Genomic DNA, 16,274 nt, shown 5'->3' with positions numbered 1-16,274 from the left:
ACTAAAAGTCATTTTAAAATGTATTTTTATGACATTTTGTCAATCACATCACATGACAAAATTGTTGCTACCAATCACCCCTCACTTAAAAACAAGAAATTATTAAATCAAAATAAATGTCAACAAACTTACTTTGTAAATAGGAATGATGAAGTAACACTTCACAATAATGGAAGAGCTTTAACAATTTATTAAATGATGTTACAATTTATGGGTCATTTATGTATTTCACTCCATTAATGTCCTATTTCTATTAAGCTATTAAGCCATTTCAACATTTCATACAACCAGGGAAACAAGTGATTTCTAACTAGTCACACTGTGTAAATTCTGCTCTGCTCTCACCTCCTGCCACCTCCTGTGGCAGCTTCACTGAGTTTCTTTGTTGAAATATCTAAATGAAATGAAACCACATGTCCCAATGAACACCATGCTGGCAATAAAAAAATGTGGAAATTTGACCTGAGGCACTGAGACACTTGAAGTAAGCAGAATCTATGTATAGACACACAGCAAGTCAATAGGCCTAATGTGTGCAGATTTCCATTCTGAACGGTACTGGCTCAGATAAAGCTCAAGAGAATCCAAATGTTTCTGAGGAAGAACGTCCCCACCTTCTCCACTCGCTCTGACGAGGACAGGACGGTAACTAGGTTGCCCCATGACTGCTTTCTAAAGTCACCACTGCATCTGAAGTTCTGTTAGTCAAAGTCAGCCCTACAGGTGGTTAAGCTGATCCTAAATCTTTGTCTAAAGGCAACTTCGATGTTAAGAAAAGACAGGGCTAATTGTTCTCTCTCACTCTCTCAAGGCTGCTGACCAATGACAGTGTCTAACCACTTCTTATATGCCATGGCAAAGCGTCTCTGCTCAGGGTTAGCACAAGTGTCCAGGATACTGCTAACAAAGTTGTGCTCAGAGAGCAGGGCTGGGGGGGCAGGCAGCATGATGCCTCTCTTCAGTCTCTTGCTGTCATGTGGGTCTGGCAAGGACGCCGCGTCTACTTCCATAGGTTCATTAATATGCTTCTGTCCATTCACACTCACCCCCTGGCCTGCACAGCTTTGAGCACCAACCTCTGGCAGGCATGGATCACTGTTGTTGAAGTGGACAGACTCGACGCTGCCATTGCTGCTGCAGTGCTGCTGGTGTTCCCTTCTCAAATGGTGCCATAAGTAGAAGATATGCCGCCTGGAATACAGTGCATACACACATTCGGCATCTTATTGTCGAAATGTACTGCCCAAATACAGCGTGTGGTCATAACTATAGCACATGGGTAAATGGTCCACATATTAGTGTACAGCTGGTCTAAGGTATGCTTTTCACTGGCTAAGCTAAAAGCTATACTTGTACAATCTTTAATAACATGCTCAACAGTCATGTTGTCCACATACTTTTGTCCACATCGTGTGTAATAAAGATGAGGCCATTATGTCACTAACATTCATATTACCAATTTTCCTGGGGAGACAAAGTTGCATGTTAACATTAAAAATGCAATCTTGTCACAAACCTCCACTTGACATGATTAAAAAGAAAGTGAAAGAACAAGTCTCATCACATCTCATCTGACTATGAACCTTTTTACCTGTCATGACAGTCAAAGCACATTTAGCAGCAAATTCACACTTTCCAAACACACTCCTGTGAGCTCCTGGCTGTAGACAAGCACAGTGTAGGCATGACAGACTTGTCTGATGGATTGGTTCTCAGGTCACACTGTGCACCAAAAAGGCTGTTTGCATAGATTAGCTCAGGGGTTTTCAAAGTCTGGGTAGGTGAGTTGTCTCAGTTACTTTCTTCTGTGATTGCAGTTCCTCTAGCTTCCTATCACCAAACGTGCTTACATGGTCTCATTCTGTTATTAGCTAAGTTAGCACCGCTTTGCAAATAACACACTGTGGCAGTGGAGCAAAATCAGGACCAATCCATGAAAATCCAAACTTTAAATATTCATTGCCATACCCCTCTGTCTCCTCTTTCACTGAAGTAAGTTACTACAAATGCATAGCACAGCTTTAGTTTGATGTTTACAGTTTTTTTTTCTGGTTTATCTTTTTCTCACACTGCAGCTCCTCTGAAATCTTCTGGCAGCCCCAAGGGGATACGCACCTCACAGTTTGAAAACCGTTGGATTAGTTGAAATAAATGTATTATAGTTGTGAGTGGCATTATTTCTTTATGCCTTGGTTTTAGTGAGGACTTATATGACTGGGTTTCTGCTGTCAGAGAAAATGAGGCTACCTTGGAGTAAACGTGCCAATGTCACCACAGATGGATCGCCAAACTTAAATGGAAAAAACGTCAAAAGGAATCCAGGATAAAGTGAAAGAGGAAAACCCTGATCAGGTTGTTATTTTCTTTCACTCCATCATTCATCAGGAATCTCTGTGCAAGTCTGTATTGCAACTTAATCATGTTGTGAATCCAGTCGTAAAACTTGTTAACTTCATATGAGCACCATCAGTTTATTACGTTCCTGGCAGGAACCGATGCAGATCACAAGGACTTACTTTAGCTTGGGCAAAGTGTTTCAACAAGTGTTAGAGCTCAAAGAGGAGATTAGCGCATTTTTGGAGTTAATGGGGAAATCTGACAAATTTCCTGAGCTGAGTGACAAGAACTGGCTTTGTGACTTTGTGCTTGCTGTGGACATTTTTTCACACCTGAATGAGCTGAACGTGAAGCTACAGGGGAAAGATCAGTTTGTGCATGAAATGCTCATAAATGTGAGAGCCTCCAAATCCAAGCTGACTTTATTCTCCAGATAAATTTCAAACAGATCTTTCGCTCATTTCCCCACCCTAGCCATACAGAAAGAGGCCACCCGAAATGCAAAGAAATACAGCAAATCACTGGACGACCTACATGGAGAATTCTGCCATCAGTTCTGTGATTTTGAAAAAATTGACAAGTCACTTCAGTTGGTGTCCTGTCCCCTGTCACAAGACCCTGAAACAGCACCACAGGAGCTGCAATTGGAACTAATCGATCTTCAGTCTGCCTCCGTTTTAAAGGAGAAGTTCAACTCTCAAACTGAATGACTTCTATGCTTCACTTAACGAAGCCACGTTTCCAAACCTCTGGAGGACGGCACAGAAGATGCTGGCGTTGTTTGGCTCGACCTGTGTGTGTGTGAGCAGACGTTCAGCGTCATGAACATCAACAAAGCCATTATTCCTCTACTGTGTTATGAAAAAAAAATGCATTTGGAGAATCATTTGTACAATAAGCCTTGTGTATTCATGCTTTTCTACCTGTTAAAGGCCAAAACCTTTTATATGTCATTTATATTAGACCACACAAACACTCCATCCTTCTGCTCCCGGCCCCTCTGTCAAATTTTAGAACCCATTGTGGCCCGCGAGTCAAGAAGTGTGCCCACCCCTGCCCTAGTTTCTCCCAATGGCCAGAGCAGCACCTTGCAAGGTCAGCGCCACCATCAGTGTGTGTGTGAGTTGGCACTGCAGATGGCTGCCTCGGTTCTGTACTGGAAACAAATTCCTTGTGTATGTAAACACATGCTTGGCCAATGAAAATGAATATCATTACCATAAATTATATCAGTGCTGCCAGTATTTTCCTAGTTTGTCCCAGATGTTTTCCATCTTGTCCAATTTTTTTCCTAGTTTGTCCCAGATGTTTTCCAATTTCCAGTAGACTGTAGCTGAATGTAGATCATAAACCCATTTCTTCCTCGACTATAACGTGAAGTTACCAAATGCAGTGTTCGGGAGTAGTGAACATTATATAATTACATTAGTTTAACTACTTGCAGTAGCTTGCTGGTAGTTCAAATACATTCATAATTGCACAATGATTTAGGAAGTTCAACTATTGTCAAACAGTTTTGGGCCATAAAAGAAAACAAATGCTTTTTTATTTTACCCTGCAGCATGCGAGCAGCTTGTCAGTATTGGCATGGACATTTTCTGTGTCAAACAGAGTTGCTTGTTTGATAAGAACTTTGAGAGACGGATTCTGCTCAGAGAAGTAAAACTTATTTAGACCAGTGTTCAAGCTGTTGATGGTTAACCTTTACTGTCATTGTACAGAACATAACAAAATTACACGGCAACTCCCAATACAAATAGAATAGAGTAATAAAATAAAATAACGTATCACAAGTACAAATGTCCTTAAAACCATCACAATAAAGCATAATAATAATCTCTAAAAGTGCCATCAGTAGAAGTGCAGTGCATCCAGACCAATAATTAAATACCTAAATATCTCCATGTATACACATCTAACATTGTGCATTTAGGATTCTGATAACTTGGGGGGAAAAGCCATCTTTCATTGTTGTTGTTGTTGATGCTGATTAACCCGAACCTTCTGCCCAAAGGCAGGAGCTCAAATAAATGGTGTGTTGGATGTGTTTGATTCCTGATGAGGTTCTCTGCACTGTTTAAATCTACTCAAGCAGATGGAAGACATACACCCAATGATTTTCCCAGCAGATTTAATAACCTGCTGTAGACCTTGCTGCTCAGCCCTGGTGCAGCTGTTATACCACACTGAAATATTATAAGTGGGCACACTTTCAGTGGCACAGTGATAAAATTGGAGCAGGGGTTTTGGGGGTAGGCTTGCCCTCCTCAGCCCCCTGAGATAAAAAGGCACCGCTGGGCTCTCTTTATCACTGTTGCTGTACTTGTTTCCCATGTCAGATTTCCTGAAACCATCAAGCCCAGAAATCTAAAGTGTGCCATTCTCAACCTCTTCTCCATATATCAAAAGTAGGTCATGTTTGATGGCAGTCTTGCGAAAGTCAATTATGTTGGATGTTACAAAACTGACAGGACAACAAAAACATAATATTCCCTGCAATTTTGTCATTGTGAAAAGTCCAGATGGGATTGTTTTATTTAGAACAGGTTTAGGTCTCAGGTAATAAACACAACTGAAAGTTCACGTATAGAACATGTACACGAGTATAAATGTTATGCTGTACTATATTTAAGTTTCATGTTTTATATTATTTTCAGTTTACGTGCAAGCTGTGCTCTGCTAAGAAGTTGCTGCAAAGTGGCAAACCTTGTGTTATGTTCTCACCTGTGACTCCAGAGTGTCTCGTGTCCAGGGAAGGACTGGATCAAGTCTGAGCACAGCTCCATCTCCTGGTGGAAGAGCTGAAGGATTTTGGTGAAACGGAGCCACCTCTCCTCCCCGCCTGCTGCCTCTGCTCCTGACAGCTCCCCATTAGCTTGGCCATGGTTGTGATGGTGGGAACTGCTGCTGGGGACTGTGTTGGACTGATGTTTGGATGAACTGGTGGTGGTACAAGCTGGAGTCTGGGACAGCTCAGTGATCAGCTCCTTGAACAGGAATTGGCGGTAGTGGAAACCACTGTGGTCAGACACATGCATGGACACCCATAGGCGCATAGAGGACAGTTCATCATGGAAAACCTGTCAGTGGAAACAGCAGTAAGCACAGATGTTTGTGAACAAAACTGATAATAAGGAAATATAACACATACATGTGGGAGATCAGACCTTCATGTTTGCAATTTATCCATTAGGTGATATTATTCAAGATGGCCTACTTAACACACTGCCTCAAGTAACTGGGACTGCATTAGCCTTCTGCAGGACCTTTACTTTCACAACTCAACAACTAAAGCTCCCATTTTTGACATTGGCACATGGTCAAGAAATCATACAAGCTGTAAACATAAGACTAAAGTTATACTTTTGGGTAAACATATCTACAGTAGCATGCCACACCACACCATTTCATTTTTATTACTGAGGTACAGAATTTGAAAAGGATGAATGAGACTAAAATAAACATGATTGCGCTTAACAAGAGCAATGCTAGTTACAGAGGGACTTGTTATTTAGCATACCCTCACTGACAGAAATGTAGTGGACAAAACAACAGAAACACCTGTTAGTATAAGACAAAATAATTCAATGCACCACAAACTACATATTCAAAAGTGAACATTATCACCTTGATAAAGGGAGGATTTATTGCAGGACTATTGCATTAAACAGTTTTAACTTTGTGTACCTAACAACTGTTGAGTGTAAACCAATATTTAAAAAATAAATACATAAAAGCATCTCTTCCTTGCCCTACCTTAGCATTGCCCTTAGCCATGTGCTGTAACACCCAGATGCGGTGAGACCAAGCATTATAGTTGCTGGGATAGCGGCAGGCAGCATCAGAGCACACCTTCATCTCTTGGTGAAGTGTCCTAGCCAGATAGTCGCTGAGCTGTTGGCTTCTCTCTGCATCAGCTTGCTCTACTTCACCCTGATGGTGCTGCTTTCTGCTGCGTGCAACAGCAGAAAACTGATGCAGGATCTGCTGCAGCACCCAGCGTCTGCAGGGAGACATTAACTGATAGGTTAGATAACTCCATTACCCAAGTGTACAGTTGCTGCCAAACCAATTTCTACAATACAATCAATGATCCTTCATCCGTCACATGCCAATGCCATCTGCTCTTTTGAATACATAATTAGTCTCTATGTGTAGCCCCCAAATGGTATTATTGTATCGCCATGGGTCAGCCCACTTTAATCAAGCCGAATAGGACATGCACAGGTTGGCCTCTGTTTCCATTTGTTCTAAAGAGCTGGGTCAGGCTCAGCTGGCCCTGCATCTGCCCAGGGCTGAGGGGGGCCCAGGGCCGCCTTCAACAGGGGCAGCTCATTGAGACGTGATTGGCTGAAATGTTGCACTGAGGGAAAGCCCTTAAAGTGCCCTCGGCCTGCTCATGCCGCATGTTTCCAGCCATTTAATGTTTAATCTTGGGTACCTCGAGATTATTTGGAGTTATGAGGGATGCCAAGCTACTCCTTAAATTTGTTCAGAATCATAAAAAAACTGCACCGATTCAAGAGCAGCTCAGCACGGCTACACCGCTCACACCTCTACTCGGCAATACTGACCAGTGCGGACAGAAAACCACCAAAGGATGGAGGCAATTTAGGATGTTTCTGTACTATTAGGCCTTTTTAGACTTGGTTTTAAGATGCATCTCAGTGATCCGAATACAAGTGGATGGCCGAGACAATCATACCTATCAGCATATATTAACCTCCAAGGGGCCCAGCTGACCACTTGCTACTTCCAGGCTGGACTACTGTAACTCTTTACTGTCAGAATGTCACAATGTGTCCCTACCAGCCTCCAGTTCATCCAAAATGCTACAGCCAAAGTACTGACAGGAACTAGCAAGGGAGATCATATCTCTCCTATATTAGCTTCTCTCCACTGGCTCCATGTAAAATCCTTCTCCTAACATACAAAGCCCTTAATGATGAGGCTCCATCATATCTTAAAGACCTCATAGAGCCTTATCATCCTAACAGAGCACTTAGCTCTCAGAGTGCAGGTTTACTTGTGGTTCCTAGAGTCCACAGAAGTAGAATGGGAGGCAGAGCCTTTAGCTATCAAACTGCTCTCCTATGGAACCAACTCCCCGTCTCAGTTCAGGAGGCAGACACCCTCTCTACCTTTAAGATTAGACTTAAGACTTTCCTTTTTGATAAAGCTTATAGTTAGGGCTGGATCAGGTGACCCTGAGCAATGCATTAGTTATGCTGCCATTGGCTTAGACTGCTGGAGACCGCACATGATGTTCCAAGTTTCGTTCCCCTATTCTCCTCCCCTCCCCTCTCCTGGCATTTATATGCCCTTATTACATCTGCAGAGCAATGGAAATTTATGACGTGTTTTCTGAATACATTGCCTAAAGGGATCATGTATAAAGTGAAGAGAACTGGACCTAACACAGAGCCCTGTGGAACGCTGTGACTAACTTCTGTCTGTGTGGAAGATTCATCATTAACATGAACAAATTGGAAACTGGTTCAAATGTTATTTATCAGAAAATCTGTGCAGTTCCTTTAATCCCAATAATATGTTCAAGTCTCTGTAATAAGATGCTGTGGTCAATGGTGTCAAAATCAACACTGAGATCAAAGAGGACAAGTATGGAATTAAACAAACAATATATCTGCTTTGCATTCAAATGTTCATCTTAAAATTCATTAATTTCCAATAGTGGCACCATGCACATCTTGACGACAACCGTTTTGTTCCTATTGATTTCACTGTGTAAAGTGTGGATGAGTGTGCAACAGCTCAGCTGTTTGCCTGCAGAAAAACATCCAAGTCTTCTAAGTGATGCAGATGTTATCTATAGTAAACATCAGTGGCACCTGCATTATTATATTTCACAGTATGTGCAAAAACTGTCTGCATAAATCTTGTTTTAACAAGAAACTTTTCTTATTACAAGATACTTGGCTCATTTTTATGAGGTATTTTCACATCAAAACATTTTTCACATTATTAGGACCTATTGTATTTTGTTGTTTTAACAATGTACCGTAGGTAGTCATTATAACAACATTCTGTATTTTCTTGCAATAATGTGACCCCTGCACTGCTTGGAGTGAGTGCAGCGTGCACATTGTCTTTGAGCAGCACCTCCATAGCTTATTCAGTTCAGACAACTCTCATCAAAACCCTCCTATACCAAGTCTCCACACAGTGACCAATATTTCGGACCATTAAGTGAAAGGGGGGGATGCTCAAGCTCAGAAAAAGGGCATTTATCTGTATGTATATATTTAGATACCAATACATTTATGCAGATACCTATGAAATGATCTGTTCACACAGTTGTGAATTCTGAGAAAGTGTGAGACCCACTGTCCCTCATTGCATTCAAAACAATAGCATTGTGTTGCAGTTTTCCTGTGTCTTCCTGGGGCCATAAAGCTGACTGATTTCACTGACTGATTACACTAGCTAATAAATGCTGCTATTTATTATGTTATTTCAGGAGGTGAACAGCATCATTTGAAAATGAGCTACTGTGTGAGAACTACTGAAATATTTTTACATTTGATTTATACTTTACATGTAAATTGTAGTTTTCATATCTACTCTTGCTTATGTTTGAATCAGAAGTAGTTTCTAATACATATGTATATCAATAATCACTGATATTTCATTTTCATTATGATCACTTCATGCGTTACATTATACTTTGGCATTTTGTTTACTTTTGATACATACATTAAATCTTTGACATATAATCCTTTGATTTTCTGATTTCCGGTGATGATATCTAATTGTTTTGGAGATTGTTTCAGATCACAGGAGTTCATGAGGTTGATTGCTTTATTATGGTAGTCTTTAGTTTTCTTACTTATAGCTTGAATTACTTATGTTTGGTCTTTACATAGTTGCATGTATTTCACTTATCATGATGTCTTTAACCATATCATTGAAGGAAAAATAAATTGTTAGTATGCAAGTATGTATGTAGTTAGTATGTATGTATGATGTAATTTAAAAGAAACTATGAAACAGCAGATTTTTGATGATTTGTGTTTAAACCTTATTACGGCAAAGGTAAAGCCATTTCTCTCTCATAATGACTTAGAGAAAGCTACTCATGCGTTTGGAAAGATGTATCAAATTTGTTATTTCTTTACAGAAAGTACAGGAATATTCAAAAGAAGTAAGTCTGCATTTTTCTTTACAAACTCAAACATTTACTGTATAAACTGAAAAATGCTTGAAGATTTAGCTTTCCTGTGAATCACTGAACTAATATTTAGTTGTATAACCACTATTTCTGAGAACTGCTTCGCATCTGTGTTGCATGGAGTCCACCAACTTCTGGCACCTGTGAACAGGTATTCCAGCCCAGAACGATCGCACTACATTCCTCAATTCCTCCGCATTTCTTGGTTTTGCCTCAGAAACAGCATTTTTGATGTCAGGAGGTCGCGCCTTTGCCATACATGGCCCTAGGCTGTGGAATTCCCTGCCTTTAGATATACGCTTGATAACTGAGCCAGCAGCGTTTAAGTCAGCGATAAAAACGCATCTTTTCAAACAAGCTTTTAATGTTTAGTGTGTTCACTGATTTTCATCACCTTTAATAATTTATTTCTTAACTAGTTTTAATATGTTAGTGTGTGTATTGATCCTGACATATCCAAATCCCTTCCTATCTTGGGCCAATGTATATCAGACCTTGGATATCTATTTGGCTTCTGTTTGTCTATGAGTGTTCTTAACTGATATTGTATTACTATGTTTTTATTGTTGTAGCACTTTGTGCCTTTGAGCTGGAAAGTGCGGTACAAATAAAGTTTATTATTATTATTATTATTACTGGCCCTGAAATGCAACCGTCTCTTGAATGCATTTTTTGGAATGTGTTGCAGGCATCAGAATTTAGGTGAGTGTTTATTTTTAACAAAGAAAAAAACTGATGAAGTATCACATCAAATAATGTGCTGCTTTTTTGTTTTCAATGTAACACAGGACAGATGATTTACAAATCAGTATTTTCACTTTTAATTTAGATTTTTACATACCGTCCCAATTTCTTCTGATTTGGGGTTGTATTTTTCATATATTCAATTTCTTTCATATGTAGATGAGGTGTCAGGTCCATCAAAATAGGTGCCGGTCACAATTTGAGAGGTGCCGGATCCAAACAGAAAAAGTCTTACCGGTGAATCCACGTCTCTGGGCTCTTGGGGAATTTTGTGAGGGCCAGCTTGCCCAGGTAGAGGTCCTTCTCTAGGTTAAGAACTCCACACTGCAACAGCTCCTTCCTGCAACCACAATTAGCTAGGCATTACAGCAGACCTCCAAATAAAACTATAGCCTTTTTTCCACAGTGTCAGTATAGCATCCTTGAACCAATGTGTGCCGTTGAGCTGAGATTAGCTTTGTATATATAGTATTTTGTCTTTTTTGTGTAAAGATATTTAAGAGCATAGACAATGACCAGCTGACAACAAATATTCCTGTAGTTGCATTGTAGTTCATGACTATGACTAGGTGTAACGTACCTGACATTCCAGGCAGTGGTGAAATCTGGGTTAAGTAGCAACAAAGTGCAGGTGATATCCACTAAAGCTGAAGGACACACAAACATAAAATGTTTCTGTATTTTATTTAGCAGTTTTAAGACAATATTAGGATGGCACAATTACAGTGGCTTCAGAAAATATTCTACTTTTGATATACTCTTTGTTGTAGATTTAAATTTTTTCCCTCCTATTCTCCTTCCTATTTTAAATGCACATATTTTCCTATTTTCTTGTTGAATAACAAGCACACTGAGAATTTCTTGTGTTTTTAAACATACTTGGCCAGCAAACGAAATTCTAATTCTAATTATAAATGAATTAAATTGCCCTTTATGCCCACCAATCTACATTCAATAACCTATAATGACAAAGAGAAAACATTTTTAGAAATGTTTGCAGATTTATTACATATTAAAAACTGAAATCTCACATTTACTAAGGTGCAGGAACCCTTCGCTACTGCTTCAAGCTATGCTCAGGTGCATCTTGTCCGATCTGTCTATAAATACGTTTTAAAGAGTAAAAGGTATAAAACTACAGTAAAACCTTGGATTGTGAGTAAACTGGTCTGTGAGTGTTTTGCAAGATGAGCAAAAATTTTAATTTGATAAAGGAGCGAGGTCTTGCAATACGAGTAGTACGTACGCTTTGTCTGCCGAGCGTCACATCACAACTGAGCCGATGGTTCTTGTGCCTCACTCATATAGTCAATATCTGTGCTGCGGATGGTTCTTGTCACGCCAGCCACGATTCTTTTCAAAGGTAAAGTGCAGGTTAATTTGTTTTATTTTTACTTTATACTGTATTTTGTATTACTGTAATCATTTTTATATGGATAAGTGGTTGTGGGACGAATCATCTGAGTTTCCATTATTTCTTATGGGGAAATTTGCTTTGATATACGAGTTCTTTGGATTACGAGCACATTGCCAGAACGAATTATACTCCAATCAAACTTAAGGTTTTAGTGTATATCTAAATTTCCACTTTGTCCTCCCAGGAGCACAGTGGTCTCAGAGGCTGTAAAATGGGGAAAAAAACCCCACAACAGGAACATTCTTAGAGTTGGACATCTAACCAAACTGAGTCAAGAAGGGCTAGCTCAGGGAGGTGACCAGGAACACAACAGTGATTCTAACAGAGCTTCTGAAGTCCTCTGTAGAGGCAGGAGGACCTGTACAAAGGATGACCATCTCAGTAGTTCTCCATTAATCAGACCTTGATGGCCGGAAAGAAGCCACTCTGAGTAAAAGAGCATGAAAAAAATGATTCACTGGTCTGATGAGACAAAAACTGAATTCTTTGGGCAGAACTCCAAGCACTATATCTGGTGCAGTGACTGCTCATCATCTGGCTAATACCAGGGGGGCTTCTCAGCAGCAAGGACAGGAACAATGATCACAACTGAGAGAAGGATGAATGCAACCAAACACAAAGATGTCCTTGCAGAGTGCATGTTACCTGAAACTGGGGTTAAAGTTCACCTTTCACCACAACAATGACCTGACTCAAACAGCCATGACAAAACTGAAGTGGCTTCAGGACAAGTCTCTGACGGACCTTGAGGGGCCCAGCCAAAGCCCAGACATAAACTCCGCAGAACATCTGTGGAAAGATCTGAAGATGGCAGTTCACAAGCACTTTCCATTTAATCTGCAGGAGCTTGTGAGGATCTGCCAGAAAGAATTGGATAAACTGCTCAAATTCAGATGTGCAAAGTTTGTAGCCAAAGTGGCTTTTACAAAGTAATGAGTCAAGGTTCTTAACGTTTGGAAAATAATTGATTTTAGTTTTTATTTTTTATTAAATTTGAAAAAAACTGTAAACATATTTTCATTGTGTAATATTGAGTGTAGATTATTGGGAAAAGATGGCAATTTTGATGAGTTGAATACTGTATTTTCTGAAGTGCTGCTGTACTGGTGTGTCTATATGGGACCAATTTCAGGCTTCTGACCCCCAAATCAGTCCCCGACTCAATAGGTATATAGAATAAAAATGTGGATAACGCTTGATTTACGGTTCTGCATTGAATCTACATGCAAATGGCCTATACCATTGTGAGCATTTATACTTGTGTGCTGTCTGTGCCACCCTGCAATTACACTGCCAAAACACTGGTTGGCAGTTGTGTTTCTATATCACTGTGATGTGTTTCTTCTCCACTTTCTAACAATGGTGAATGAAACTGAGTGGGTCATGTTTGAGTTAAAAGTAATAGATGTTGACCCACAGATATTTTTATTGAAATTACTGGAACACAGATAAGAAACAGGACACTGGAGGAGATGGTCTGATGGGCAGAGACACACCATGACAATGGTCGGCTGTCGGCCACCGTCGGGCTGTTAGTGATCATCTCTCGAGGTTTGTCCTCCCCATGTGTCCCACACCACTGGCACTAGTTGGCCCCTGTCAGCGGTTTTTTGACCTATCTGACATGTTGAATCGGCATCGGTGGTTGGGCCTCATCAGTGAGACAGAGACCACTTTGACTGGCTGTTGAGCTTAGCAAATCAATGCATGAGAAGAGAAAGCCCCTTCAGCCTGTTGCTGTAGTATTCAGGATTTCACCCATTTAGTGCAGTTTCTCCTTGTTTTTTGCCTCCACAACCCACTTTCTCCTTTCACAACCAAACAAGGGCAGAGAACCCAAGTGTCATATGCAACTTTTTATCAAACATATTCTCGATTGAAAGTGGCCACAGACGGCATCTGTTTTGAACAAGAGGTGTTTTGTTTATAACTTATACTTCCACATTCTAGCTCTTCTTTTTTTATTTTCTGAATGGCGAATATAGATACCTCTACCTGCTGCCAGGTGGAGTTATTCCTGTCACACAGAATGTACCTGCTAGTCGGCTGTTGGCTGTAGCCTGTGCAGTGTGTTTAAGTGGCACTTTTTCAACCCGAGTGGCCCAGACAAAGCCCATGTGAGGCAACACAGAGTTCAGCCTAAGTCACTGCTAGTTCTTTCATGCCAGCTTGGTGCGTCTCTGCCCTATGAACCAAATGAGACAAAACGAGGGCGGGGGGGTTCCATACTTGTCCAGTCACTGAGAGGCGAGGAAATGCAACCAATCACAGTTGTTAATGTCTGCATCACCAGGACATGTACAGTAGGCTATGTATTACCTATGCTGTACCTATGGTGTAGATTCAACGCAGAACAATAAATTAAGCTTACATTGGTCAATATTTAATTAATCAGGTTAAAGAGAAAAGATCAGCCAGTGACAGCTGCCACAAAATTCTGAGTAATGGCTCTTGAAAAGCAAGCTGTATTACAAGGACTCAATTTTCATTGGCTATTTAAAAAATCTATATATACAAAAACTAAAATTAAACTGATTTCACCAAGGCAAGTCAAAGACCTGGTGACTGGAGACCTGCCTTTCAAAATAAATATACATGGAAAAACTACCGACAGTTGGGTACTTCATAAAACATTACTCAAATCAATTTTATTGTCAAGGCTTCTCCATGTAACAATATACCCTGCCTATTACCCGTGTTGGGGGTGTGAGGTTAAAGAAGAAAATACAACAAGGACACTTTGTACAGATATATTCTGGCCTAAAATCTGTCAAAGACATACATTTAACAATAAATAGTCTCAGAGTAAAACTTCTTTGTTGAGCGAATTCACTTACTTTCCCTGTCTAGCCAGTGTTTCCGTTGGCGATAAAGCAGCAGCTTATTATGGACATATGGAAGCAGGAACTTGACACACCAGCTCTCAACACCCAGCTTGTTCTCCACCAGCACAATAGGACTGCGGTTGTAGCGGGCCCCTGGACATGGGATCACACCGATCTCATCACTGAGCGAGAAGAAAAAGAGAATGAAGATTGATGGCAAATTTTAACTTAATCACTTTCATTGGTGGGTGGCGCAGTCGTTAAGTGGTTAGTGCTGTCGGCTTACATCAAAAAGGGGTCTAGGTTCGAGCCCGGGGCCTTTAAATGTGGAGTTTGCCTGTTATCCCTGGGCCTGCATAGGTTTTGTCCGGGTACTCCGGCTTCCTCCCATAGTCTAAAGACATGGTTGTTTGGCAGCTTTAAATTGCCCCTAGGAGTGAACGGGAGTGTGTGTGGTTGTCTGCCTACATGTCAGCCCTGTGATAGATTGGTGACCTGTCCAGGATGGACCTCGCCTCTCGCCCAGTGTAAGCTGGGACAGGCTCCACTATGTAGTAACCCCTTGCCAGGAATAAGCGGTATAGATAATGGTTGGATGGACTTTTATTGGCCAAGTATATTACACACACAAGGAATTTGTCTCCGGTACAGAACTGAACCAGCCATCTGAGGGTCCAACTCACACACACACACACAGCCTGACAGTGGCACTGTCCCTGCAAGGTCATCGGGAGCAACTTGCCCAAGGACATAGCTGCCACAATTTTTTAATTACATTTTTTTTTACATTTATTTTTTAAACTTTAAATAATTGCTGCATATCTGTCATGACAATACATTATGTGGCTTTCCTTGTGGTATCAAGTCACATCTGCAGGAATATATTGACAATTTAATTCAATTGATATTTATTTACCTTTTGCTCAGAAACTGAGAGACAAAGACATTTCCTTTCTTAGCTGCCTTTGTATTTCAGACTATTGACTTGCTCCGGGTGATATTGGCCAAAGGCCAGCCTGGTCTTCTTGGAATGCTTTTTTGCTTTGAATTTGTGAGATTTTCAACACAAACTTGAATTGTTCTTGAGGTGTTTTCACACTGTGCAATTAACAATCTTACAGGTCAGGACAATGATATTAATTTTGAGGCAAATCAATAGCATGTGATGACTGCTTGGAGAATTTTAGCATCATGCTGTAAATGTAAAAATATACATATATAAGAGCAATAACAATTTCTCAACCTGCACCATCCACCTGCTGCAATAAAAAAACAAGCTTTGACTGTAGCACTTTAAATTATTATTTACTGTGTAAAAAAAACTGCCATAGATGCCATAGGTAGATGTGTTGACTCAGCGCTTGGTTTAGAGAAAGCAAAACTTAAAAGTGTTGAAAATGTAATGCCGCATTGGAATAAAATCTAATAATTAAATCCATTCAATACAAAGCATATCAAAATTTGCAGTGTAGTTGCATAGGCTATATGAGAATGTAATTTTTAGTTGAGAGTGTGTCTTTCTCGTCAAGACTGGCCCTGAAATGCGGAAAAAGTCAAAGGTTCTATTCAGGAGAGCATAAAAGGGTAACAGAGCATGAGTTGACATGTGATCAACAATGTCATGATTATTAAATCACATGATTTCCTGTGATTTAACAATGTAACATGGTAATAACTGCTAGTGGTACAGTGTCTCGATATATACTGTGTGCGCACATGCATGCATATACAAATATATATATATATATATATACACACACAT

At 40.2% G+C, this 16,274-nt stretch overlaps 1 protein-coding gene across 2 annotated transcripts in view; it reads right to left on the bottom strand.

Moving 5' to 3' along the window:
- Window positions 1-50: 50 nt before the first annotated feature.
- ptar1 (protein prenyltransferase alpha subunit repeat containing 1) overlaps window positions 51-16,274 on the bottom strand; it is an 18,744-nt gene continuing 2,520 nt past the window's right edge. Inside the window, exons 2-7 of one of the 2 annotated variants that reach the window (XM_020599342.1) lie at window positions 14,525-14,694; window positions 10,851-10,917; window positions 10,506-10,610; window positions 6,190-6,340; window positions 5,062-5,417; window positions 51-1,191 (exon numbers count right to left, since the gene is read on the bottom strand). In XM_020599342.1, coding sequence (XP_020454998.1) covers window positions 807-1,191; window positions 5,062-5,417; window positions 6,190-6,340; window positions 10,506-10,610; window positions 10,851-10,917; window positions 14,525-14,694 — 1,234 coding nt within the window. In that variant the 3' untranslated portion in view covers window positions 51-806. Of the gene's footprint in view, window positions 1,192-5,061; window positions 5,418-6,093; window positions 6,341-10,505; window positions 10,611-10,850; window positions 10,918-14,524; window positions 14,695-16,274 lie in introns of both variants that reach the window. The other variant, XM_020599341.1, reaches the window with a different exon arrangement.

This window comes from Monopterus albus, unplaced genomic scaffold (genome assembly GCF_001952655.1).
Source record: "Monopterus albus unplaced genomic scaffold, M_albus_1.0 scaffold40.1, whole genome shotgun sequence".
NCBI classification, from domain to species: Eukaryota; Metazoa; Chordata; class Actinopteri; order Synbranchiformes; family Synbranchidae; genus Monopterus; species Monopterus albus.
This window is presented reverse-complemented; position numbering and strand designations above follow the sequence as displayed.